The 27292-nt window shown below is 40.3% G+C and overlaps 1 protein-coding gene across 3 annotated transcripts in view; it reads left to right on the top strand.

The window, feature by feature from the left end:
* The window catches only part of Sema3e (semaphorin 3E), a 243798-nt gene that overhangs the window by 194935 nt on the left and 21571 nt on the right, over window positions 1-27292 (top strand). For 2 of the 3 annotated variants that reach the window (XM_004839770.4, XM_087206758.1), the window contains exons 6-16: window positions 893-1012; window positions 2042-2190; window positions 3060-3174; window positions 3547-3616; window positions 8133-8277; window positions 10313-10535; window positions 12978-13069; window positions 15371-15412; window positions 16379-16545; window positions 20849-20916; window positions 22321-22460. In XM_004839770.4, coding sequence (XP_004839827.2) covers window positions 893-1012; window positions 2042-2190; window positions 3060-3174; window positions 3547-3616; window positions 8133-8277; window positions 10313-10535; window positions 12978-13069; window positions 15371-15412; window positions 16379-16545; window positions 20849-20916; window positions 22321-22460 — 1331 coding nt within the window. The remainder of the gene's footprint in view (window positions 1-892; window positions 1013-2041; window positions 2191-3059; window positions 3175-3546; window positions 3617-8132; window positions 8278-10312; window positions 10536-12977; window positions 13070-15370; window positions 15413-16378; window positions 16546-20848; window positions 20917-22320; window positions 22461-27292) is intronic. The other variant, XM_087206757.1, reaches the window with a different exon arrangement.

The raw sequence follows: 27292 nt of genomic DNA, 5'->3' as shown, positions 1-27292 counted from the left end.
GTCTCCATGTTCACCCTAAACCCAGATCCAGGGTGCTTATTTAGGAAATGATCCCCCAGGCCACTGTCCCCTGAGATTGCGGAGCCCCGCTTGGGAACAGGGACCACCCACCATCCACACCCAGGACAGGGCCTGGGCTCTGCTGTGGACACAGGACCCCAGACCCTGTGCCTTCTGGTGCTGTCTTCCTGGGGCTCAGGCTCTCCCTTAGGTTTTCCGCTACTGGGAAAAGATGTTTCCCTGCCCTGTTAATCACTCCCAACCCCTCTGACCTCAAAGACTCGGCAAGTTCTGCAGACCATGCGCATGCTGCAGATCCTCATCTGGTTTTAAGTCTCTGGGGCCACCCCACGAGGGGAGAGGTCACCCAACTCTCTGGGGCCTTCTTTGTCCCCTGCCAGACTGAGCAGCAGGGCCAGGTCAGCTGCAGCATGACAGATTCATGGCTGCCAGGCTAGCAGCGCATAGCCAGAGCAATCTCTCCTACAGGAAGGCCCGAGTGCACACACAGATGCCACACCTGCAATACCAAGAAGGCCGAGAGCTGTAAAGTAGGATGAAGCCCTGTATTGACCCAAATCAGATCTAAGTATTTGCAAGCTACTCTCTAAGTGCATTACTCTTGGTGAAGCAATTGAGTACTTTCTCCTTTTTCTAGTCATGAAAAAAGAAATCAAGAGGGAAAGCCAGTTTCCCTGGCTCACACAGCTGACAAGTGGCCTCCACAGGACTCAAGGCCTGGCTGTCTCAGGTGTACCTGTGCCCCTGACAGCAGGTGCCAATGTCCTGGGGTCACCTGTGTTGAAAGCCACATGTGCTCCCTGTGTGGTGGTTCATACCTCGCCTCAGGTGGGCTAGGGCCTGACGTGCTCTCTTGGGTTTGTGTGTGCAGGTGCCGACCTCTTCACCGGCCTCTACGGGGACTACTGGGGTCGAGACGCTGCCCTCAGCCGCAGCCTGGGCCACCTGGGCCACATGCGCACCGAGCCAGATGATGAGCGGCTGCTGAAAGGTGGGGCCAGGCGATGGGAGGGAGAGGGGGTTGCCGCTGTGTGGATGTCGGGGGTCTTCCTGGCTGTATAAGCTGGGCTCCAAACACAGCTGCTGTGCCTGTCACTTCACATCAAAACGCAGGGGCTCAGGCATAGAACCGGCATCGCCGTGCTTAGGTTTCTAATGAAGAAAAGGAAACAAGTGCATGAAAAATGTTTTTAAGACCCATCATCCAATGAGTTTCATGTGTGTGTATCAATTGGTGTGATTTTTAAAGATTTCATTGCTTTAGTGCAATCATATTGCATTTTATTGATGGATAAAATTCTAGGAATTGACAAATACAAGTGCCGCAGAATTCCTTGTAAGGCATAATTTATTTCTGTCACACTGGCATTTCGAGGACCTAAGACACCATTTTATGGTGAGCATTTATAAGCACAAAAGTGAATAATGCTCTAAAGAGCACATTATCATTAAAATACTCTACATACCACATCAGTCGAAGGTCAATAGACTGTAAACACAAAACTCTGCCGTGGTAAGGTTAAAATGACCCCAGGAGCTGGACTAGTGGAGGCCTTACACTCCGAGAGCTGGAGTCTCAGCCTCTGGCTGCTCCTCTGTCCCACCCTCCAGCACACACCGCACTGAAGTGCACACAACACTGAGATGCACACCTCCCTGAAGTGCACACCATACTAAAGTGTACACCACACTGGAAGTGCACACCGCGCTGGAAAGCACAGCACACTGAAGGGCACAGGATGCTGAAGCGCACACCTCACTGAAGTGCACCTTGCACTGGAATGCACACCACCCTGAAGCACACACTCCAGTGAAGCACCAGGACTGCGCAACAAGCTTATGCACCGCTGTCTCCCTGCTCCCTTACTTTCCAGTTACACCCCTAGCTCACTGTCTCCAAGAGGCCTGGTGGTCACAGGTGAGATGCAGCTGCCCGGCCCCTACCCCGGGGAACAACCTGGGCCTCCGTGGGCACTCGCACTCCTCCTCCATCCCCCTCAGCTTCTCCCTCTGCCCGCAGACCCCAAGTTCGTGGGCGCCTACATGATCCCAGACAACGAGGACCGCGAGGACGACAAGGTCTACTTCTTCTTCACCGAGCGCGCGCAGGAGGCCGAGGCGGAGCGCGGCACGCAGGCCCTTTTCGCCCGCGTGGGGCGGCTGTGCGTGGTGAGCACCGGCAGGCAGCGCGGCACCCACTCATGCTCTGAGCCGGCTCTGCGGTCTGCCGGCCAGGCCGCTAACAGGCAGCTTGCCTTAGTCTGTTTCTTGAATAACCCAGTTCGCTTCTATAGGAAAAATATCATTTGTTATGTATTCAAACAGGTTTCTTGGTAGCAAACCAATTGAAGTGGCAGAAGGAGTTCAGAGGATGGTAATACAAATGTCAAGGTTCCATGGCACTTGGGAAGATATTTTCGAATCAATGCCCCAGGTCCCTCTCTGCATGAATACACATGTACCTATTGTGTGCGTGGCCAGTTGTATAAATATAACATGGATATTTGTATGTGTATTTCAAGCTTTCTCTACTAAAGGAGGAGAAAGGAATGGACGCTTACCGATTGCTGAGACAGGCAGTTTGTTTTTCAACAAGATAATAAGCGAGTTATCCAGGCATGGTGATGCACAGCTGTAATCCCAGCACTCTGGGAGGCTGAGGCAGAAGGCTCACCAGAAGGCTCTGGGTTACATCCCCAGTACCACAGAAAAAAGAAAAAAATTAACTAAAGCTACTGTATCCTAAAAGGCATAACATTGGGAGAGACTGCTATATTAATATGGTGTAATACCTAGAAGATATATTTAATGCACCCTGGTAAAAGTACACTGAGAAGCCAGAATGTCCCCATCTAAAAAAAGTTTTGTTTTTTCTTTTAAGTACAGGGACATCCATCTATTGTAGTGTTCCAGGGTCATGCTCAGTCTCCCTCCTTACAGCTTAAAAAGCAGTGAGATCTGGCAGGTAGAGGCCCAAGCATAGCCAGTGTGCTCTTGGCCAGGGTCCTTGTGACTCATGGCCCATGTTGTGCCCACAGAACGACGCGGGTGGGCAGAGGATCCTGGTGAACAAGTGGGCCACCTTCCTGAAAGCCAGGCTGGTGTGCTCCGTGCCCGGCGGGAACGGGATCGACACGCACTTCGATGAATTAGGTAATGCTAATGGAGAACTGAATTTTCCTCTGTAGCACACAGGGAACACTGCTTCCACGGAGTCTGACCTCTCACAAACCTGGGGCAAGTTTCTGTTCCTTTTGCTTCCTCCTGCCAGCTGATGGGACCAGAGAAGTTGCAGGAACAAGCCCGACCCTCTCAGCTCAGCTCCTGGGTCCTCCCTGGCTCGGCTGTCACCCCCAGGCAGCAATGCCACACCCGGTTATGAGTCAGCCATGCTTGCTAGATGCTTACGGGAACACTCGTTTTAAAGTCTATTATAAATTCTAATTTGCTTCATGTGCATATATTTTCTTTGCATGCAAAGAGGGCTAAAATTATGAAATGATGGAATGGCCTTTAATCTTTCAGAGGATGTTTTTTTGCTGCATACCAGAGAAGATAAGAACCCGGTGATATTTGGACTGTTTAACACTACCAGGTGAGAATTTATTCAGTCAATAAAAACAGCATAAAAAATGATTTCATGGTACTCCCCTTTCATGGTGTACATATAAGATATGATCAAAATACATGGTGAATTTTAAATTAAAATGAAACTATTACGGTAAAAGACTTGTTGCTATTAATCTCCCTCAGAATATTCCCCAGTTTCAAACCCCTTATCCTGTGCTTGCCACTCCCTGCCAGGGCTCCAGAGTCCTCTCCCCTGAGTGTCTTTAGTTGTGCTGTCCTGGCTGCCTCAATGTCCTGAATCATTTCAAAACATTCACCCTTCAAGCTCATTTTGACTTTGCCCAAGAGCCGGACATCACATGGTGCCAGCGCCAGTGAGTAAGCTGGCTGAGGACTTTGCATCGCTGACCCTGCCTTTCTGCTGGATGGGGCTCAGCAGCAGCACTCACCATATTTTTTTTAATCACACTTCATAAAGATACACACAAAAGAGGACTCCAGAGCTGCTTCAGAAGCCGCCAGAAACAGTGGGATAATGTGTTCAAAATGAGGGGGAGGATCCTGAGGGAGATTAATGGCAGTGTGTCTTTTACTGTGGTGATTTTAAAAATGTAAACATTCCATGCGCAAGCACAAGGACCAGAGTTCAATCCCCGGTACCAAAAAAAAAAAAAGTAAACATTCATCATATACTATTTTAAGAAAAAATAAGATTTCATAACAAAGTAATAAGAGAATAATGATAGTTAATACACTGTGTATCATTCTCTTCAAAGTAGCTACTCAGAGTATAAGACACAGACAAAAAAGTTTCTTGCAAAGAAGAAGCACGCCTTGTAACTCAGAAATGCTACAGGCCCCACGGTCGCTCTCCTTTTCTGTCCTCTGGAGCCCCCAGGACTGAAACTGCACTTTTATTTTCAAAGCCACCATCACAGCCTGGATCCTCATGTGCAGAACCCCAGACTTGTCCTGTGCTCAATGTCCAACTCCCTTCCCTCTCTAACCTATGAGGAAATAGACCTAAGATCGTAGCTCCATGCTGGAGTCCTTACTTAGCGAGTGATACTCCCTAGGCCAGGCTCCCGAGTTAGTTCTCTACTCTCTGACCTACTCATTTCTGGACTTTTCTCCCTCTGATTTTTCCACTGCTCTACTTCTGACAAGAAAATACCTTGAGGGATTCCAGGGTTTGCTTTGCCAGCTTCCCTTGCTGTATTTTATTTATTTACTTCTCTTGCTTGAAGTTACTTTGTCTTCCAATGCGGGTTTGTAACAGCTTCCCAGAACTCGGCAAGGTCCCTGTGAGGAACATTCCTGGAGTCGGTGCCCAGGAAGAGGCTTCCCCTTTACCCTGGGCATCCGCTCCTGGGCAGCGCACGGTGGACACTCCTTCAGGACCTCCTGTCTTCTCAGTATGCTGCTCACCTGGAGGGCTCATTGTCTGTTATTTTCCCCTTGACATTTTCTGTTTTGTATGCAGGAGCAATGATGTTAGGTAAAATATTTCATGTGTGTTGATATATGAATAAAAAAGACTACAGAACTGGTTTTGGCTGAAAATGTAGATATACAATTGCCAGGGTATCTCACCCAATGTGCAAATTGGGGTGAGAAATGAAGAATGTATCTCGGTCCCTGGCAGGGGCTGAATGGCGTTGCTCAGCTTCCGGACTGGTATTGACCAGAGAGTATTAGAGGCTTCCGGGGCATTTCCATTCAGCTGGTGTTTGGTTTTTCAGTAGGTGACATCTGTTTGCAAAACATAGTAAGTCCTTCAGACAAGTATCTTGTTTTTGTAGAGAGAGATCTTTTCTCCAACAGAGTAACATGGAAATAATTCTTCTTGTTGATTATTCCTTGATGCAAATTAGAAATGGTTAATGTGTGTTGTTATGACAGTCTTGGAAAATTCCTTATTTTTTTCCTTAATCTTCTCCATTATATCAGTGAGTAATTTACACATATCGCGATAATTCAGAGATTTTACATGATAAATGCAAGCTATGGGATAGTCAGTATATTTTTCTATGGGTTAGTGCGTTCCATTTATATACTGTTCTTCTAAATGATGGCTCACTGGATCTTTCTAAGAAATCAAAGACAAAACATGGTTTTCTTCCACAATTTCCATTTTGTCTGTGCAATTTACATACAAGTCTGAGGAAAGAAACCTAGCAGCTGTTACCTGACACTGGCTGGTGTCGCAGAATGTTGATCAAAGGTGCGTTGTCACTCTCCTTGAGAGATGATCCCAGCTCTCTGTGCCCCAGATGTTTCCAATTGCTTCAAGTTGTGTTATAAAATCTGTGAACAATGCTCTAAGACAGTAACATAACCACTGCTCTACAGGTGTCTCAGGGAACAGGAAATACTGTATTGGCCCAGAATTTTACATTTTCCAAAACTCATCCACAAATATTACTCATTTTAATTTTCATAATACAGAAGCTTGGAAAATGTTTTAATTCATATTATGCCAAATTAAGACATATGGTCAGATATCTTAATTAATCTTTTAAAAACAAGCTTTTTCAGAATCTGATGGCAAATACACCCAATAAAACTTGCCATAGTCAAGTTTCTTGGTCTTTATCCTCAGCAAGTAGAAAATTTTGTATCATTGTAATTGATATTAATTCTGAAGATGAGGAAACTGAGTTTTCTATGATTTAGATCATTCTCTCTGGTTTATTGTGTTCATGCGAGGTGTCTTTCCACCATCGCACTGTTTTCAGAGACCTGAAGGAAAGAGTTCAAAAGTGAAAACCCAACCTAAAAAAATGAAACAAAGCCCTAAATTTTGATGAGATTTAAAATAATATATGCTGAGATAGCTAATAAAATTTGAATACAATTTTTTAGCAATGACAGCATGATGACGGAAAGAATACTACTTTGAGGAGAGAACAACATTTTTAAAAATTCTTGTACCTTAAAATGAGTAATGCATTGGGTCTTTAAATTTGGGAGGTCTGATCTTTTTAAGTTCTTTATAGATTCTGGATAGTAGACCTTTGTCTGAGGAACACCAGATGAAGATTTTTTTCCCACATTGAGGGTTGTCTCTTCACACTGCTGGTGGTTTCTCTTCCTGTGCAGAAGCTTTTTTAATAAGAAGAGATCCCCCTTGTTGATTGTTTGTGCTAGTTCATGGGCCACTGAGGTTTTGTTCATAAAATCTTTTCCTACACCAATATTTTCAGGAGTTTTACCTAACCTCTCTTCCAGCTGGTTCATGGTTTCTGTTTTAATATTTAGATCTTTAATCCATTTTGATTTTAGACCCAATCCAAAAATGGGCATCTGAAATGAACAGACATTTCTCAGACAAAGAAGTAAAAATATGAAAAAATGTTCAACATCACTGGTCATTGGAGAGATGCAAATGAAAACAATGCTGAAATTCCACCTCACCCCAGACAGAATGGCTGCTCTCATGAAATCAACCAAAAACCAATGCTGGCGGGGCTGTGGGGAAAGAGGAACCCTGCTCCACTGCTGGTGGGAGTGTAGACTGGTGCAACCACTGTGGAAATCAGTATGGAGATACCTCAAAGAACTAGAATTAGAGGTGCCATTTGACCCAGCTATTCCCCTGCTGAGGATCTTCCCAGAAGAATTAAAAGAAACCACAGTGATATATATGCACCCATGTTCATAGCAGCACGATTTGTAATAGCTAAAACTTGGAAGCAGCCCAAGTGCCCATCAACTGGAGACTGGATAAAGAAAATGTAGTTTTTTAATAAAATGTAGTACTACTCAGCCATAAAAAATGAGAAATTAGAGACATTTATAGCTAAATGGATGCACATTGAGCCAATACTCTTAAGTGAAATAAATAGGACACACATGTGTAAATACCAAATAGTTTCTCTAGTGTGAGAAACTGAAAGTGTAAATAAGGACTAAAAGGTATAATAGATAATGTGAAATAGAAAGAAAAGGGGCAAAGGGGAAGTGGGAGGGTAAGGGAAAGGAAAGAAGGGAATGGAATTAATATGAGAAAAGGAAAAAATGGAAACAAAGTCTTTGTAAATATGGAGGGATGAAGGGGTTGAAGGGAGGGCAGGGGAAGGGGGAAAAATAAGAACCAAGAGAGATTATGTAATGGTGCAATTTCCATTGATGAATGTCATTATATTGTATACATAAAATGTACCAATAAAATTAAATTTAAAAATATGAGTAATCCAACTTTAGAATGAACACTTTTTTACTACTAAGAATTGATCTTCCTTAATTAAAAGCATAAAAATGCAGCATTGTGATTTAACAATAATAAAGTGACACAACCAATTTTAATCATTTGAACAGTGTCATTTCCAAGTCTAATAAATAGCAAATTAAAGAAATGGTAAGCTTTGGCATTTCAGTACTTAAAAATTTTGCAATAGCTATTATTTCTAGATTATTCTAAGCTTAAAGGAATTGCAAGTTTATACCCCAAAGAGTGTATTCTAATATTTGAATTGGAGTATGGGACCACTGACCTGTCAGTTCCCCAATGGTGATGATCCGCTCCTGTCATTTTTCAGCAACATCTTCAGAGGACATGCTATCTGTGTCTATCACATGTCCAGCATCCGGGCAGCCTTCAATGGGCCATATGCACACAGGGAAGGTCCTGAGTATCACTGGTCACTCTACGAAGGGAAAGTCCCCTACCCAAGGCCTGGTTCCGTAAGTTTAACCATTTAACACAGTATTCTTCTTTTGGAAAGCCCTTTATGATGATTTCAGTCACCGTCTCACATGCTTTACCACACTTTGCAATGAAACAATTAAGGAATTCTGTATCTAAAAGTATGCTTAGGTGGTTAAGAAATATCATGTCTCCTATCAAGTTATATGTTTGTTATTCTAATGAATATAATCTATGATATATACATTTTATCAGCATTCTGAATTATGTGTTATCATTTCTATTTTTGACTAGCTCCAACTCAAAGTTTTCTTTTTAAGGTACTGGAAACCACAGAATTGCCCAATAAAATGGGCATCATGCATTTTCCTCTCGGCATCTTGCGAAGCATTAGTATCATCTGGAATTGCAAGAAAATATTACACAGATTGTATATTCTTGTGTCTCACTCAGACTCTAAGTCCCCTAGAGCATACTTTCTCCTTATTGTCATTTTAGCAAATCTAAAAGAAGCTTTTTCTCCATCTTCTTAGAATATTTAGCACCTTTTAAAATATCTTTCCCAGACAATTAGAGAGGAGAAATATGTGCCCATACAAAAGTGTATGTAAGGTACAGGAAGTTCTACACCCACCCCTGAGATGTGGACACGCATTCTCCTTAACCAGCCATGTAGACTTCTGTGCTGTTTCATTGTGCACATGTCTGAAAGTGATGTGATGATGATAGTTTTATATCATGGGTCCCGTGTGCAAGTAGTTTTCAAAAATGTGGAATTTTTATGTTCTGTGTGGGTCAGTGGAGAGCAAACACTTATCTTGTCATGGAAGTCAACATCCGCACTTTTAAGAGCAGCTGGTAAAATCTCATCACTACTCTGATGCCACAATTACTTGCAAGCCAAGTAGAAACCATTTTTTGCAAAGCCAAAACCCAAAGTGGAAACAAACCTTCCTTCCATTAACAAGTGTAAGGCTCTACCTTTACAATCACTCCCTCCCACTGGCTTAAAATTATTACTTCCAGTAAGACATAAAGTATATTTTATTTCACTCAATTGATTGAAACTGTAATTTAAATAGAACCCACTCCTGTGGCCTCGCTGGAAATGCTGCTTGGAAACACATGGTCTAGAGAGATCGAAGAGAGGGAGTGGCTGCACAGCTGCTGCCAACCTGGAGAAAACGTCTCCAACTGGTCCATGAAGTCGCTCAGTGAATAGTTTGTGCCAAACTCAGAGATATAGGCTGATTTTTTTATAAAAAGAAAATATTATAAATGCCCTCTTTGCAGAATCTGATTATCAAATTACATGTCTAAAATAGAGAGTTTTAAAATCAAGATAGTCATTGCAGTTGCCGTTGTTTCTGGAGAAAACATGAGCAGTGAGGGAGCATTTATCCACAAGCATCCGTGAGCAGAGCTAGAGGTGTTCCATGGGGCAGCTCGAGGTGCTGGCGCTGAGTGAAGAATTCAGACATGTTGCAAATATTGCCAGTTTCCGCAGTTTATTGTATCTAATCCCCATGAAAATGGAATACAGATTCACACAGATTGTAGTAGAACAACACAGAGCGGCGTCTCTGAGGAGTTTATGGCCATCAGATTGAGCTGGGCCTCATCACTAAGATTCTCCAGTGAGCCGCCTGGACCTGTCAGCGGTCGTGTTGCTGTTCTGCACAGGTGTGAACCCTCATTCTGAGAGAAGACTTAGCATAACAAAGAGCCTGTCTCCCTGAGTCATAGATTTCTTACTTTCAAAATTTAGTTCACAATGTAAAAAATTTTAGGAAACAGAAAACAGCTTGAACATTTATAGCACATATTATCAGTGCCTCCAAACTGTCCTGGTATTAGCTCTATTTCACTTTTCAAGATGTTGTCTAACATTTTTAATGCTGCCTGTTTCAATTGTTTAGCCTCCCTCTGTAACTTTTGATGCTATTTCTGCACTGAAGAATGTGTGGCCATGGCATATGCCTAAGGGTATAGTTGGTTAATTGAGCTCCTTCTGTTTCTCTAATTGCCTTATGGCTGATGGGTTACCCTCTGGCATTTCTAATCACGTTTCAGTGTGCCAGCAAGGTGAACGGAGGAAGGTATGGGACCACCAAGGACTACCCCGACGACACCATTCGGTTTGCAAGGAGCCATCCACTAATGTATCATCCCATCAAACCCGCCCATAAAAAGCCAGTATTGGTGAAGACAGATGGAAAATACAACCTGAAACAGATAGCAGTGGACCGAGTGGAAGCCGAGGATGGCCAGTATGATGTCTTATTCATCGGGACAGGTACAGAAACCGGGAAGTACTGAGGCACTCCAATCACCCTGAAGAGAATAACTCCAATTGTGTTTATAAAAGCCCCTCTCAACACATCTGGTTACCTGTTACACTGTTAGCACATGGCTAATCCAAAATATGAAAGTAAACTGAAGTAGAGCCCTGGTGTGTCACAGCAGTGAGAAGCCATGTCTGTTGTCTGGGACTAGTTATATTATTACCACTTACGTTGGCAAAAGTGTCACGGTTTGGCTCTAAGACACACTAACCAAGTCAGAGAAAGGATGGGGGATGGTTACAGCCCATAATTCCTGACACACGGTTCATGCCTAATACATTTGAGTACACGAGATAAGTGAAGAACTGAATAGTTGATTTCGTGGACAGTGGGTTCCGCAATGAGCTCTCATCCTAGAGCTCTCCCAGCAAGCCCCAGCCCCATTACTACCTTCGGCTGCCCATAATCTTACAAAGAACTTGGGACAATAATTTCACATAAATCTGTGATCACAGCAGTGCTTGTCAAGCTGTATCAGAATAAATCATTTCTACAAGCAGCTGCATACGTAATGCTGTATACTTGCTTCAACATTTAGAAAAGAACTTCGCCTTTCAGAGTAATATGGAGCAGGTTCTGCAAAGCACTTTAAAATTCTCTAGTCCTTTGCTACACAATTACTTACTTCTTTAAAATGATTAATTCTTTCTTATGCAGCATAGTAATCACTGTGACAACTGGTCTTAAAAGAGTAACCAGTAAGCATTCCACCCTGTGTAACTTTGAGCACGGGCATGTCCCCAGGTTGGGAAGCAGGGTGCATTGCTAACATTGGTCCATGGGTTCCCCAATAATAGTTCAAAAATAAAAAGGAAAGATTTAAGCAAGGAAATATTAATCTCATTTCCAGAAATTGATCTCTGCTAAGGCTATATTTTATCTATTTACTTGAGAACTTTAATATTAATAATGTGCTCTGGGTTCACGATATCAAACAACAGACTTCTTTAGGTAACTTAAAATTATTTGGCCATGAGTTCACTCACAGTGACTTCCAACAGAGTTTGCAAAGAGGATGAGGAGCCACACGCAAGACTCATATGATAAAGTTCATGAAAGTATGCTATTTCTAAATCCTTGGGAAGGCAGGGGACTTGTGTAACATTACAATAAACACTTTCTTGTCAAGTTAACCAAAGCTATTTGAGAGAATTCCAGAAATGTCAGTATATGTTTGTGCTGTCCTATGCACGTATTTACCTGAAAGTTAGCATTCTACTGAAACTCAGGTTTCAGAACCAAACAACGTGTTTGCTAAATGTGTGATAAGTATGTTGAAAAATCCCATAAGTAATAATGATCTCTCCAAATGTTAATTAGACATAGGCTTTAAATGTAATATATGTATAGTTATGATTGCAAATTCATTCATTGCAATTAATATTTGACTTACAACTTTGCTTTTTTGCGCAACATATTAATTATTAACTATTTAATATGTGCTTGCTTCTCAAAATGATGGTAATTTTGTTCCTTTTAGTTAGTGGAAAATACAAGTAATTATTATTAGTTTAATTATAATCTAGTTTTATTAAACCAACCACAAGATTTGATAATTTTTCAATATACTGCTCAAATACCATACAATTCCTTGACCAACACTTCCAAAGTACTTATTTTTTATGAATTGTTATTTCTAGCATTGCATCAAAATATTTGCATAGGTACATTAATGTCTTTAAATTTATCTTTGAAAGGAACAAACTCAGAATATTATGAATAATAAAAGCAAGTTGTTCATTTAAAATATAAATGCAAACTTACAAAGTAATGGATAGTTATAGAAGCTAAATTGTACAGGGGGACTCACACTTGTTTCTCAAGGGTGTAGAGTTGAATTTTTAAAAATTATTAAAGGTGTATATTGTGCTAGTTTGTATCTCAGAATAGAGCACTTGTCCAGTAGGCATGGGGCCCTGAGTTAAATTCCAGTGCTGCAGAAATGAACAACAAATAAACAAAAACTGCATATATGATTTCCACAGTGTGTGGCTTTGTATGATCCTCAAGTTCATAAACATAATTTCTCACTAAGAAAGTTGAATTTTGTAAAAAATTTTCTTGTATCATATATCAGAGAAATTTCAATATTGTCTTCTGTCATATTTCATAATTTCAAAGGACATTTTTGACTTCTGAATTTACAGTTGAATTTCTGAACCAAATTATGTGAATATAGCTTTTGATGTTTTGGCAAGGCATATAATTATTTTTTCTAATGAAAAATATGAATAAATACTTAATCATATGATCTTGCACTGGCGGTTGTTAAGAATTTTATGCATCGAGATTTTATATTTTATTTGTATTCACAGTCTCTATGTAGTTTTAAATTATTTGAAAGCCAGATTGTGGTACAGCTTCTAGTTTATCTCCTCATTTAATTCTCACAGATGCTGGAATTGTGCTCAAACTCATCACAATTTACAACCAAGAAACAGAATCTATGGAAGAAGTAATTCTAGAAGAACTTCAAATATTCAAGGTACTTTTATTTAAAAATATAGCCCAAATGTATGTGCTATAGACAACTACAACTGAGAACTAAATAGGAAAGGTGTTAAGTCAGACTCTTTTCTTTCCTAACAGCGGCATCGTGAATTTGCAAATTGAAGGGAAGAATGACTTAAATCCTAGTAACTCATGTGATTGTTAGAGACCTTTCAATTGAACAGGCCTGTTGTATCCTGAGATGATTTCAGTGTACAAACATTTACTAAAAAGAATAGCACTTACACACACATGAATTCTGGATTCACTATTGCACAGTCACGTTTCACAAATGTAGTATCCATCCAACAAAAACAACACATTTTCACATTTGTATATTGTGGCAGGATAATCACATGGCTTTTAACTGTAGTATTAACTACACAACCAGTTTACTATAGAAGAGAAGTAGAGAACCCGGGAATACTAAGTGGATAAAACAGGCATGAATGAGACGATGCGTGTGTCATACATTTTATGTGACTGTCAGCTCCAGGGCCTCACTATTGCTGGAGTGATGTTTCTTAAGTCTCCATGAATCCTGCAGGGCTCCTGAGGGAAAACAGGGTCAAGTTCCTGCAGATTTCTGATGACAACACTTTCAAGTGGTCAAGACATCACCTCATTTTATGTGTGTTTCTGGTTCAAGACTGATTAAGTTGGAGCTCACCGTCAGTGGCTCACCTCTCATTCAGCCCCAGAAGGAGTCCAGGGGATTAAAAACATGTTCTTTATGACCATGCGTTGCCATCCTTCTGAGTTTAGAAACACTAAACAGCACCCCAGCCTGTTCTTTCAGGCTGTTTTAATCATCCAAGCACCAACAAAAAGTACAAGGTTTTATGAGCTAAATAGTTCCCACAGAGGACACTGGGCTACAGAAAGCCACCCTGACTGCTGCCCAGGGCATAGGCTGCAGCCTGGACACAGAGCCATTCTGCACGTGTGTGCCCAAGGGTGAGAAGTACAGCAGTGTGCACATGCACGCCCAGATCACTTTAAACAAGGATGTGAATTTGCAAAAATAGTCTATGAATTGTGAAGACCGGCCCTCTAGACACAGATGCAGTGGATACATGTGTCTGTCTCAGGGATCAGGTGCATCTGCCCAGGAGCGCAGATTCCCCAGAGCCATACCCCAAGGTACTCCTCTTCCTATCACAGGCAGGGCAGCTTTCTGTTTCCGTGTTTTTGACTCTGGGGCTTCTGTGTAAGATTCCATTTCCCGTCAGTGGCCAAAGCTCCCTTTGAATGGTACCCACCACTCTGACTTTTTAAACCCTTTGGCAACAATGCTACTTGAATAAATGAAAGAGCCAAGCATGGAGACCCAGGCCTGAAATCCCAGCACTCTGAGAGGCTGAGGCAGGAGGATCACAAGTTTGAGCCCAGAGCTTCCAATTTAGGGGCTTAGTGAGGCCAGATCTCAAAAAATATAATAATAATAATAATAATAATAATAACAATAATAATAATAAGGAGCTGGGGATATAGCTCAGTGAGAAGATCTTGGGTTTTACCCCTAGTGCTGGAAATAAGAGAAAAAGATGTATGAATGTACAAAGGATTCTCTAACTTAAAACATATTTCTCAAAATGCTTACACAGAAAATCAAATTTTCTCCTTTAGAATGTTTTTTTCAAAGGTGGTTAGCCTGACTGCAGTCTACCTACCTAGTGCTTCTGCACTGGCAGAATTGATCTTAGTTCCTTTTGCTCTTTAAAGCTGTGGTTCTCTTAGCCAGCGTTGCTACAATGATGCACCAACTTTGGACACTATGGCAGGTGTCGTCCTTCCTCTGTGTCCATCCATGGAAATGCAGTTGCTCCTGTTCACCCCATGCTCACACCAGTATCATTAAGTTAGTATCATTCAGATCATGGTTTCTCAGCAATAGCATCCACTCTAAGGCATTGTTATATTACTTCCAATGGCTTGAGTACTCTACAAGAAAGAACATTCTGACTTTATTATTTTATTATATGTGAGTTTCCAAAGCACAAGTAACAGTCAAATACAAACACAACAATGACACTCCAGAGACAAATGGTAATCTCATTAGGCCACCCACCGTGTTTCCTATCTCCATATCTTCCACTCTGTTAGGAAGAAATGTTTAAATTATAGTTTAATTTAATTGGATTTACATGTTGATTTACCAAAGCTGAAAGCTGTAAGCTTCTAGGGATAGAACCACTTGTATACCTAATTAGATTTCAGGTAATTTACAATCATATGCAGGTAGATATTAGTATATATTCTTTAAAAAGGAAACTATTTCATTTTGAAATTTCAGGATCCAGTTCCTATTATTTCTATGGAGATTTCTTCAAAGAGAGTAAGTTGTGTATATTTGTGTATGTATGTATATGTGTGTTCTATATGTTACCAATGGATATAAGAACATTAGTAAATATTTCTGTATATAATCAAGTTATAGTTTTATTTTTATTGTTATTTTATTTTACTGTGCTGATAAAGCTTAACATGAGAGCTAATATTTTAATGAATGTTTTAAAGTGTACAATACACTATTATTGACTCTAGGTACAGTTTTATACAGCAGATCTTACATTTAATATATGTCTTCTTTTTCTATTTTTATAGAAAGGAAGATGAGCATAGAATCATGATCTAGAATGAATCATGACCTAGATGAGCATAGAATCACTTCTAGAATCATGACAAGACTCTATTCTCTAGTTATTTTTCACTAATACTTCTAAAAATAATTGTAACAACAATTTCTCAGGAGTATACAGTGGATCTCATCTTCGCTGGGATCAGATTTTGGGTAAACTTATCCCAAAACAATTATTGTACATATATTGCCTCAAATTTGTTTATCAATAACTTTTCATGTTTGACAGATGGGAACGTATGATATTAAAAGTTCTGCTATTACTGTTTTCATTTGGTTACACTACAGTTTATTTCATGACATTCCACACATATATGTATATCTACTAAGTGTTTACATCAATATGTAGAAGACTAGTCACCTAGTCTCGTAATTGATGTTTCTATACACCTTTAAGGAAGACCCGGAGTGTTAGAAAATAGAAGCGTCTGCCTAGATCACGAATAAAAGAACAGTTTCTGAGCTCTTGAATTCTGTAACTCTATGAAAGTGAGTCAGGCTTTGGAAACCCAGTCTCAGTGCTCCATCGTCTACCCTGAGCTGCGCCTGTGATCTAAGTGCATATTCACCCAGGTGATTGTGCGCAAAGGCGCAGATACGGGCGGATCCGCGCAGCGGACGCCCCGCCCTGCTTGCTAGCGGCCTTCCGTCCGCTTCCCGCAGCAGCAGCTGTACGTCGGGTCCCCCTCCGCGGTGGCTCAGGTCCGGCTCCATCAGTGTGACGTCTACGGCCGCGCCTGCGCAGACTGCTGCCTGGCGCGGGACCCCTACTGCGCCTGGGACGGGGTCTCCTGCTCGCGCTACTTCCCCACGGGCACTCAGGCCAAGAGGTGAGTTTCCGCTGCTCCGGAGCTCTCTGACGCTCTGCTTTGCTCTTCTTCCTTTTGTACCCATTCCATGGAAATAGCGATTATTTTTTATTTAAATGCACTAGCAGTCATAGCTGCATCACAATAGAAGTTCTGAAAATCGGAGGCTCCCTGAAAGTAGCTTTCATGCACCCTGTGCACAACGCCCTCACGCTGACCAGGCCGTCGGATTTCGTGCTTCCAAATGGGTTCGAATGTGCTCTTCCCTTTCCTGACATTTTTGCTGCAAGACGTGAGACTAGTGTCGATCAACTCAGAATGTGGAGAAGGCGAGCTACCACACTTGAGGATTCAGACTTGAAAAGAAAAGAAATAAATAAGCTAATACATCCTGCAGTTTCCCCCATGCCTTCTCTACCAGCTGGGCTTCATTTATTCCATTTTGAAAGTGAAGATTTTAACTCCTAGGCAAATGCATGACCTGTATAATTAATGAAATGTGTGATTTAATTCAACACAAATGAAGGTCCTCAAAGACCCCCAAACGCCAGTGTCTACAGTTCGTTGAGGTCATTGCCATTTGTCAGAGAAGGTAAACCCAAGAGCTTCAGCTGAAGAAAATGCCTTGGAGAATAAGGATATTTCTCTACCCAACCATACGAAGTTGGGCACACTTTGAGGAAACAAATAATGGAAAATATTTTATTTCTTATGGAATAAGCAGATTTTTCTCATGATAAAGTGACCAAAGACAGAATAATACAAAACAGAAATATAGAGAAATCTCTCTACTGAAAAATAATTCACATTAGTTTTTAGTTATTCCTACTGTTTCACTTTGGATAACTTTAAATCTTTTTCACAATCTAATTTAACCTAATTTAGTACAATTATTTTTATAGGACCACACACACAGTAGAATCTCACTAAAAACACCATTAATTCAAAACTTGTTAATTTGGCCTGATCTAAGTTAAAGGAAGGATATAATATGACAATAAGGAAATGAATCTTTGAGAGGAGATTTCTGAGGTAAATAATCTACCAACTGTATGGAAGAATTAAGCAGATTAATTGATTTTATACAAATGCTTGTTGATATTTGGAAACCATTCTTGAATAGTATAACCATATTTGAAAATATTGATTTGTGATTTTTTCATCCACTAAGCCAATTTCTGTACCAGAACAGGAGTGTGAAGAACATTACTACTGCTGCGTGCTAGGGTAGTGTGCAGTGCTACCACAAACTAGGTGGAAAATGGAATTGCAGTAATGATGGCAGTAGCTCACTGCTGGGTGTGGAGGCCCTGGAGTGCAGGCAGGGTCCACAACCCTGTGTCAGCTCAACCCACCTCTGCACCCAGTCTTGGCGGTAGAGCTATAAGGAGGTTGTAGTTCAAGGGAATTAATTGTACAGAGGCATAGAATGTTCAAGGGAAAACGTGCAGTTACGTGACTTGGAAGTAAAGTTACAGGATCCTAGGATGAAAAGGTGATTTTTAATAAAAGTTTGATTGCAAATATTTTAATTGTTATTAAAATAGATTTTAATTGATGCATAAAATGTAAAACTTGTACATGTTTACAGGCCACCACGTGATGTTTCAACACGTGTATGTTGTGCAAGATTAAACTAGGGGAGTCATATTTATCTTCTTATGCACTTATCATTTCTATAAAGAGATGTGGAGATGACAAGCTATCATATTCAAAACATTCAAACATTCAAAAATCACTTTTTCTTGATATTTGAAATATACAGTTCCTAATGTTTATCTGCAGTCACACTAGGGAGGGAATTTTACTAAGCAATAAAACCAATCATTTTATTAAGAGAGCAACAATAAACGTAAGCCTTGCACCAAATGCTTAAGAATAACAAATGCAATACTATTAGGCATGCAGTAGTGGTGCCAGATTTCAACAGAGAAGTTTGTGTAGCTAAGTGCTTCTTGGTATATGATACATCTTTGAAGAATACACAAGGCTGGTAATATTTTAAAGGGGAGTAGAAGAAAAGTTCCTTGGAGGAGTTAAGTGAATGGTAGGCAGAGGGCATGCCTGGAAGGAGGGGGTGCCGGCATTCACAGATGCATGGGCTCTGCTGGGGGTGGGTAGTGGTGCCAGATTCTTCTGAGCTGTCACCCACCCGGAGCACGGCTGTCTGGAGAAGTCCCAGCGCATGGAGGGAAAATAGTTCAATTTTATAGCAGATCATTTTTGCTTCAGACCTGAACACAAGCCAAAACTGAAAACTAGTCATTAAAACAAATACTTTTCTGCTCACAGAGTGAAAATGAGCCAGCATGGGAGAAGCACTGATTCTCAATCCAGGACTCTTGTTTAAAATGATCTTCCAAAACACACTATCGTTCATACACCAGGTCTTCCTCCCGCCTTGCTGTTGTATTTTGTCTATTTCCAGCATTCTCTTTCTAAGAGATGAGAGGCGTAAGAAAAATATGCAACCTTGAGAAAAAAGGCATTTTCCTCAACCTTTCTCCAACTCCAGAACTTCGTTTATTTTTTTTCCTCAGCCTGAAATAGAAGACACTTGTATTGGGATAGGAAAAATGAACAAATATTTTGCTGGAGGATAGGATGTTATTTGTTTTTAAATGCAGGTTTCCAATGATTTTAAACAAATGTTTTCACTCTTTACTTACTGCTTAGCATTATAAGTTTATTGTTCCTTTTATTTTCAAGTCACTACATCATAATCTTGATAAAGCATCATCTCTGCAAACTAGAAGCCATTTCTCATTTGTTTTCTCTGCTACATTATTCGTTGTTGTTCAGCAAACTTTAGGTCCTCAACACCAAAGCAAAGAACAACAGCAATTGAGTTCTAGTCTGACTCTGCTATCCGCTGTATGTGCCAGTATAAAGTAACCTAGCAGCATAAAACTTTCTATTTTTGCTTGTTACTTTTTTCCAAATTTGATGTTCAGTCTAGCTCCATAGACTGGAGCACTTTTAATCTTGACTTTGTAAAACCCCATGTCTTCAGGTAAAGGTTTCTAAGTAGTGACCTTTTCAAAACAAAACAAGAAGATAAAGGAATAAACATGAGAAAAGGAAAAAAAATGGAAACAAAGTCTTTGAAAATGGGGAAAGGTGGAGGGGGTGAAGGAAGGGTAGGGGAATGTGGAAAAAATAAGAACCAAGATAGATTATGTAAAGGTACAAATTCCCAATGATGAAGGTCATCATATTATATCCCTAAAATGAACCTATAAAATTAATAAATTTTTAAAAAACACCAGATGTTTTCTGTAGTTCATAACCCTAAAGTTGACTGGAGATGTGTGTCTTCCCTGTCTCTTCCTATTACGAAATGGGTGAGAAAGACGAGAAAAAGACTGCAAAGCTCCCATGAGAAGCACTTTGTCTCGTGAAATGATGTTCCGTCGTCACTTTATAGGAAAGCCCGAGAGACCAGAAATGACAAAAGGAAACCACAGTAGACCTCAGGTGTCAGCCAATTTCATTTTATAAATCAGAACGCAAAGAGCCAGAAAGGGGAGCCATAGGCAGTGTTCATGGTGGCCTCGGTATTTGAATGTTAATTTTTGTTTCACTTTTTTGAATCCATCAATGCATAGAGTGAGAGCAAATGGAAGGAGAAAACTAGAATTTCTTAAGCCCCAACAGATGCAGGACATCCCTTTAAACATGATGAATGCAGTAGCACATTATATAGACGTACGGACTTTCTGAATATTATATCTAAATAGATAATTAAGCTCAATATATTATTAATTTATCTTTTTTAGACTATATTTGTGCTAATTGATCATCATGGTACTAGAGTAAAATACCTGGATTCAAATGGTTTTCCACATCCCTTTATTGTGTATAAAAATTTTATGTCATTTTGTACTCAAACAGGTTTTCTGCCTCAAACTCTATTCTCATTTGCACACAAATAAGAACCTTGCAGCCTAAGACACTCCAGTCAAACCAAAAGTTTTCTTGTTGAATCAAATTTTTCACAAAATTTACAGTCACATTTATTAGATTATTATTTGAGAATTCAGAATCCAGTCATATCAAGATTTTTTAATTTTAATTTAATTTTTTTTTTTTTTGGTACTGGGGATCGAACTCTGGTCCTTGTGCTTTAGTCATATCAAGATTTAAAGAACAACTATTGAAGAACATTGAGTAGAAAAGTGGAAACTGACACTTAGATTCTCCATTTGTTTCTCCTGCTAATCAGCTTTTTTCAAGCAGAATCCTAGTTGAATCTTTAATGTGGTTGTCTGTTTTTTAAAATCCAGAAACCTGAAATCTAAACATCTAAATGCGTCTTTTCCAGGCGGTTCCGTCGACAAGACATTCGGCATGGAAATGCAGCGCAGCAGTGTGTGGGGCAGCAGTTTGCTGGTAATGCATGGGAAATTGATGGCCACGAGCAAGGGTTGCTTTGGAGATTAACTGATCTCTAAAACACAAGGAGTCATTTTCTTCCAGATGTGGATACTAGGACAATGTTACCTAAAGTATTTGCTTTCTCCTTCCATATAGTTAAAGTATTATGATTTGTTATGGAAGGTTTACATAAGTAGCAAACTCAGCTTCATATACTGCCTTCAAGGGCAGTGGTGGATCCCAATGCAGGGGAACGCTGGAATAAGAGCACAGCGTCCATCAGATGGCTGCTGGCACAATCCCAAGCAGGCTTGCCATCGCTTCCCTGATTTTTATTAAGTGCGAATAATGTGCAGATTCACCTATGGAAATATAGATTCAAATGGAGAACTTTTCCTTCATTCCTGGAGGAAGTCATACCTAGGTCTGGAGGTGGTGGCCTGCAGTGGGTGGTGAGTGCTCTGATGGGTTATGAATGAGAAGAAATTTCAGCTTTGAGCAAATGTGAGGGAATGGAACAAGATGGGAAAGCCACTGTCTGGCCCTTCCAGCATGAAAGGTGCTGACCAGGACGTGTGTCCTGTCACCGGGTTCACCAGGAAGAGACAGGAGGAAGGGCACCGTGAGGCATCCCAGGGTGGTATCCCCGACTCAGAATTAATGTGTTAGGCTCAGGGGACTCAATATTCAGGGCAGAACTCACCTCTCTGGAAATACCAGCAAGAATAAGGATAGTCTTTATTTAAAGAATTAAGGATCAATTTGAAGGTAATGAGAACTCAGGTATAAGGAACAAATCCTGTGATCTAGTTGATGAATTCATCTTGATTAAAACAACAAAAAATCTACTTACTTTTACTCTCCACTGCAAGTAGGCGTGCCTAGCTCTCCACAATTTGAGTTTAAGTCTGGTGAGTCTTGCTGGTGTGAGACACAGAGTGTAAGCAAGAAGCTCTGGTTCAGCTCCATGCTCTCTGATGACGTAGCCTTACATCTGGGTACTACTCACCCTTGTCCTATGTGGGGCCAGTCACGTAGAATTCTGACTTCTACTTTGTCTGTTGCTGTGATTTTGGTCTTCAGCTCTGCTTGAACCTTCAAGGCTCACATTCTCTGCCTGACTCATCAGTGCAAGTTACCACTGATTTGCCATGGCCTTAACATCGATGAGCCTTTGTACTCCCCTGGGCCTCCCATCTACTGTCCCCCAAGCCCCTGTCAATTCCTTTCATCCAGCTCCATAGCCTTCTTGCCATTTTAATGCCTTTAATTTCTCTAAATGCTTTGCATGTAAATTAGCAGTAACAACTTAGTTATTCACATGCCCCAGGGGTCTTAATAGAGAATGTGGTAAAAAAAATATATTTATCTATCGGTAAAATCAAAGTCCCAGGGCTGATGTTCACATTCCTGTTGTAGGAGATGCTTTGGATAAAACCGAAGAGCACCTAGTTTATGGCATCGAGAACAACAGTACCCTGCTGGAATGCACCCCACGGTCTTTACAAGCCAAGGTCATCTGGCTAGTACAGAAAGGACATGACACAAGGAAAGAAGAGGTAACGTACAGCTGCACATTCATACCAGCGTGACTTGCCGGTCATGTGTGATGACTAAATAGGTGATGATTCAGGGTGCCTTAAAATAGGGCTCTTGTGCTATAATCATCTTATTTTTAAAGGTTGGCTTTGTTTATTATGTGTGATTTACATGCCTATACAAATTTAAGTGCATATACCTATAGATTTTATATACATATATTTATATGTATACAAGTAAATTTATGTGAATATATATATCATTGGGTTTAGATTCTGGAAATTCAGATTTCATTTAGGAAGTACTTACAGCTTCATGTTCTTATTGTCATGTCAAAATCATAGTCTTTAATTGTATAAACCAAGGCAGTGTTCCAGAGAAATAGCAAACTTAGTTCCACTAAAACATGCAGGTAATAGAATTAAAACAACAGCACCATGAACATCAAAAGAGTAGTATAAAATTATGTAGTATACATGGCTGCATTTCCACCTCTCTGGTAGGCAAAGGCAGGAGGATCACAAGTTCAAGCCCAGCCTCACCAACTTACCAAAACCCTGTCTCAAAATAAAAAAGTGGCTAAGGATAGAGCTCAGTGCAAAGGTCGTGAGTTCAGTCCTTAGTAATGTAAAAAGAGAGAGAGAGAGTAGTAGATGTATTAGTCAGCCTTGCCACCATTGAACACAGTATCAAATACCTAAAACTTAGAGGAGGAAAGGTCTGATTGGGCCTACAGTTATGGGGGATTCAGTCCAGTCAGCTGCCTCCATGACAGAGGATGTGGCAGTACAAATATGCTCAGTTCATGGCAGCCACGAAGCAGAGCAGGGGAACAGTGCCAGAGAGAAAGGGGTGAGGGACCCGATGAAGAATCCAAAGTCATACATCCATGATTCACCCAGACACATCTAGAAGTATGTTCCACCAATCCCTAGTGCATCCCAGTACCAATCAAGTTGACACTCCATCCTAACTGACAAAGCCCACCACTGGTCAACTCCATACCCAAACATATCTCCTTAAACCATACTTCATCTCCTAATGACAATAGCAAGTTCATAATTCTACCTTACACAATACATCTATCCAGGGTACTGCTGGAAATGCAATAATCCCTTCCCCAGTGTCTCAATAATTCCAACATTTTTCAAAAATCCAATTTCAAGTGTCTTCTAAGATTCAAGGTAAATTCTTAGCTGGAAAACTCTGTAAAAATCAAAAACAAGTTACATAATTTCAAAATAAAATGTCACTAGGTAAATGTTCCTATTCCAAAAGAGAAGAGTAGGTAGATAGAAAAGAATTTGACCAAAAAAGAGGGGGAAACAACAGGACAAATATTAAGCTTGTGCTCCATATCCTACATCCAGATCACATGGTGGTAAAATACAAGTTCAGTAATGCTTGGGTGACCCATCCCCAGTCTTGCCAGTTTCAGCCCACATAGCCTCTCTTTTGGGCTGCCTTCACTGACAGCCTGAAGCTTTCCTCAGTTGACTTTTCACATTCCTGGCATCCCCATATTCCTGGTGTCTCCACTTCATCTTTGGCTTCATCCCCACAGCTTCACATTCACACACTGCCTTCTCAGTGGCCTCTCGCCTGCTCCTCCCAGGTCTTCCTCAGTAACCTTGAGTGGAAGCCACCTATATGTCAGTATCATGTAGAAAATGCCAAGATCTGCTGTCAGTGAGAGCAGTAGGCAGGCTCCTTTGGTGCATGTTTGTCGTGACTTCGGAGTGCCTGCATAATTGGGCATGGTGAAATGAATCCTGGGTAACCAATTCCCCAGAAGACCCTTCTCAAGCCAGATTTCCAGGACTCTCTTCTCAAAGGAAAGTTTGATACTTAAGCCTGAGATAAGTGAAGTCTTGCTGATTCTTGAGATGCCCTCAAGGCATCTTTCTTCTTGTCTGTACAAAGTACTTGGTTTCTTTCTAATGATGCTAATCTCAACAGCCATACTTCCTTGGTTCCATTTTTACACATAGTTCCTTCTGGGTCAAAATTAAGTTTTTCAAATTTTTCTGCTCTACATTTTGCCTCTGATTCTCCCTATAGCTTGCTAAAAGCAATCAGCAGTACTCATGCCACAGCCTGAATGTTAAGCTATATTGAAATTTCCTGTGCCAGGTGAATTAGTCCTCCACCTTTACTCTCAGTCTCATAACATGGGCAAAATGTAGACAAATTCTCTGTCACAATGTAGCACATATGGCTGTCAATGGAGTCTTTGCTCCCAACTGAAACCTCTTGAGCCTGGCCTTTACTGTCCACATTCCTAACAGCATTCTGGTCTTCTTTGCTCTGACCAGAATCACCCTCAAGCTCAGTTTACAGTATTTTAAGGCTTCTCCAGCCAGCATCTCCAAACCCTTCCAAACTTCTCCCTCAAACCACTTTCAAAGGCTTCTAAACTGTATGGTCAAGAAAAGTCACAGCAACGATCCCACATCTGAGGTACCAATTTTCTATATTAGTCAGTTTTCCTATCACTGGACACAATACACAACACACACAACTTAAAGGTTTAATTTGTCTCACATTCTAGAGTATTCAGTCCATGGGGGCAGCTCCAAGGCATAAATGTCATGACAGAAGGGCATGGCAGAACACAGCTGCTTAGTTCATGGGGACAGGGAAGCAGAGCAGGGAAACAGTGCCAAAGAAGAAGAGGTGAGGAACCAGACATAGACTCCAAAGGTATGCCTCTATGACCTACCCAGACACACCTAGAAGTGTGCTCCACTAATCATCTAGGCAGATCCCAAATCCAATTAAACAGACACCCCACCCCACCAGCCACAGTAAAAGTTTTAAATCTTACATGATACATGAACACAAGGGTTCTCATCTACTGGGAACAAAAACAAATCATCAGCTCTTTCATTCCTTAAGCAGCTTTAGTGATGGAAAGTCTATTTCTGAAATCCTCTAAATGATGAGAGAGAAATGACTTTTCATGGAATCATTGGGAGGCAGTTGTGGATAAAAGAATGTGTGTGAGGGAGCTGTGTACAGGGATAGATCCAGGTATAAAGCAACTAAAGGAGATAGATCAATGACAGTGATGTGGGGTCCGAACTTAGTCTTCACAAAAATGGAAGTATAAGTAGCAAGTAGAAGAATATCTGCTTGTATCAGAGAGAGATAGATCTTGATGAATATTAAAGAGATAGATTCTGGCAAAAAGAAGGTTTAATAGGTGCATATGCACCAGACAGTGAAGCAGTGGAAATTTCTACTTCATTTTGACATGCAAGATTAAATATTTGTTATTAGAAGCCAGAATTACTGATTCCAAAAAAGTTGTTCCTTTATAGCCTTAAGTGAAACTAAAAATCCAAAAGGTGCTAGTCTGCAGTAACACAGCACATTCCAGGTAATGGTTGAATTTGCAAACTTCAGTTCCTCAGATAAGCACTGGAGAGAGGCCCTTCTCTCAACCTGTGAGAGATAATGTAGAAATTCAATCAGGAGAGAAAAATTCTTCTAAGATTTTATGACATCAAAAGAATAAACACACACCCAAATATGTTATAGCATATTTCACTCACTTAAATTGTTCATTTCACAAATGTGGGGTGAAAAAGCTTTGCAAATTCCATTGTAACTCACTTGGCTGGAGAGGACCTGGGAATATTCCATAATTCCTCCAGTTAAATGGCTTCGTAAGACAGAGAAGTAGTTCTTTCATCAATGGTTTCCTACACTCAGTATGTTCTGTTTCTACTTTGGAACTCACCATAATCTGCCTCATTTGGAAATCCTTACCAAATCATTTTGACATGCTGGATCCATCAATGTTCAAATGTACGCTTCTTTCTCATATAGCTGATATACTCTATTCTCCCTTCCCATAATTTGTAGTCCCTATTCTCAACTACATTTGAATTTCTCTCACTGATATGCTTGCTGATATTTGAAACTTTGAATTTATTCTCTGCATAAAAGTTATGCCATAATCAGATATTTCATGGTTTCTATAGACAGCAATATATGAAGTGAGGTATTCACAATCAAATGCAAAACAAAACACAAAATTCCTGACTTCATCAAAGGTTGAATGAATATATTATATACTTGAAGTAAAAGATCTTTGCCAGAGAGTCTTAAGTTTTATTTAAGGATGATTTTGCAGTTATTATCACTTCTGTGTCTTGTTTCCTGTGAGACATACATAAGGAAATAACATCATTGAATCGAGACCACTGCACAGAATGGTCCAATTTGCCTGTCTCGGTATTATCTCCTATGGCAGTGCTATTCAGAGAACCACTGACAAATCCCATCCAGCCTCATCACTGATGCTGCAAACCATAAAATCATTGGTTTATTGGACCACAGAGTAGGTGCATCTTCCTTTTACTGAATGAATTTCTTTGATTCTGGAACTTCTACTTGTTTCAAGCTTCTACTCTATGCCTATGAACTCTGGAATTACCCAGAAATAACATGTGCAGGTGGATCAAAATTTTGCTCAAATTAATCTTCAGAAATTGTACAACTGAATGATTCAAAAATATCTAAAACTCAGATATCTTTTTTTGACTCTGAATTGGAGCAGTTTTCTCAAATGTTCACTTTATGATTTTTTCCTTCCTCAAATAAAATCTATGAAATACAATCTTTATACATTTTATTAATTCCATAAATATTTATTGAAAGTCTGTTTTCTATATATTTCATAAGGGAAGATTTTTCCTTGACTTGATTATCAAGTTAGCAATGCTGCTATAATTAGTTCCTATAAATATACGAACTATAAATTAAATGAATATAAATGATAAGGTTTTATAAATAGCACCAGTTACTTTGATATTGTAGAGCAAAGAGACTTAAGGCAATGACT

This window comes from Heterocephalus glaber, unplaced genomic scaffold, assembly GCF_053883595.1.
Source record: "Heterocephalus glaber isolate CG9 unplaced genomic scaffold, H.glaber_assembly_v1.0 deba00000678, whole genome shotgun sequence".
Taxonomy (NCBI): Eukaryota; Metazoa; Chordata; class Mammalia; order Rodentia; family Bathyergidae; genus Heterocephalus; species Heterocephalus glaber.
The sequence above is the reverse complement of the archived record's forward strand: the minus strand, read 5'-3'. Positions and strand labels throughout refer to the sequence as shown.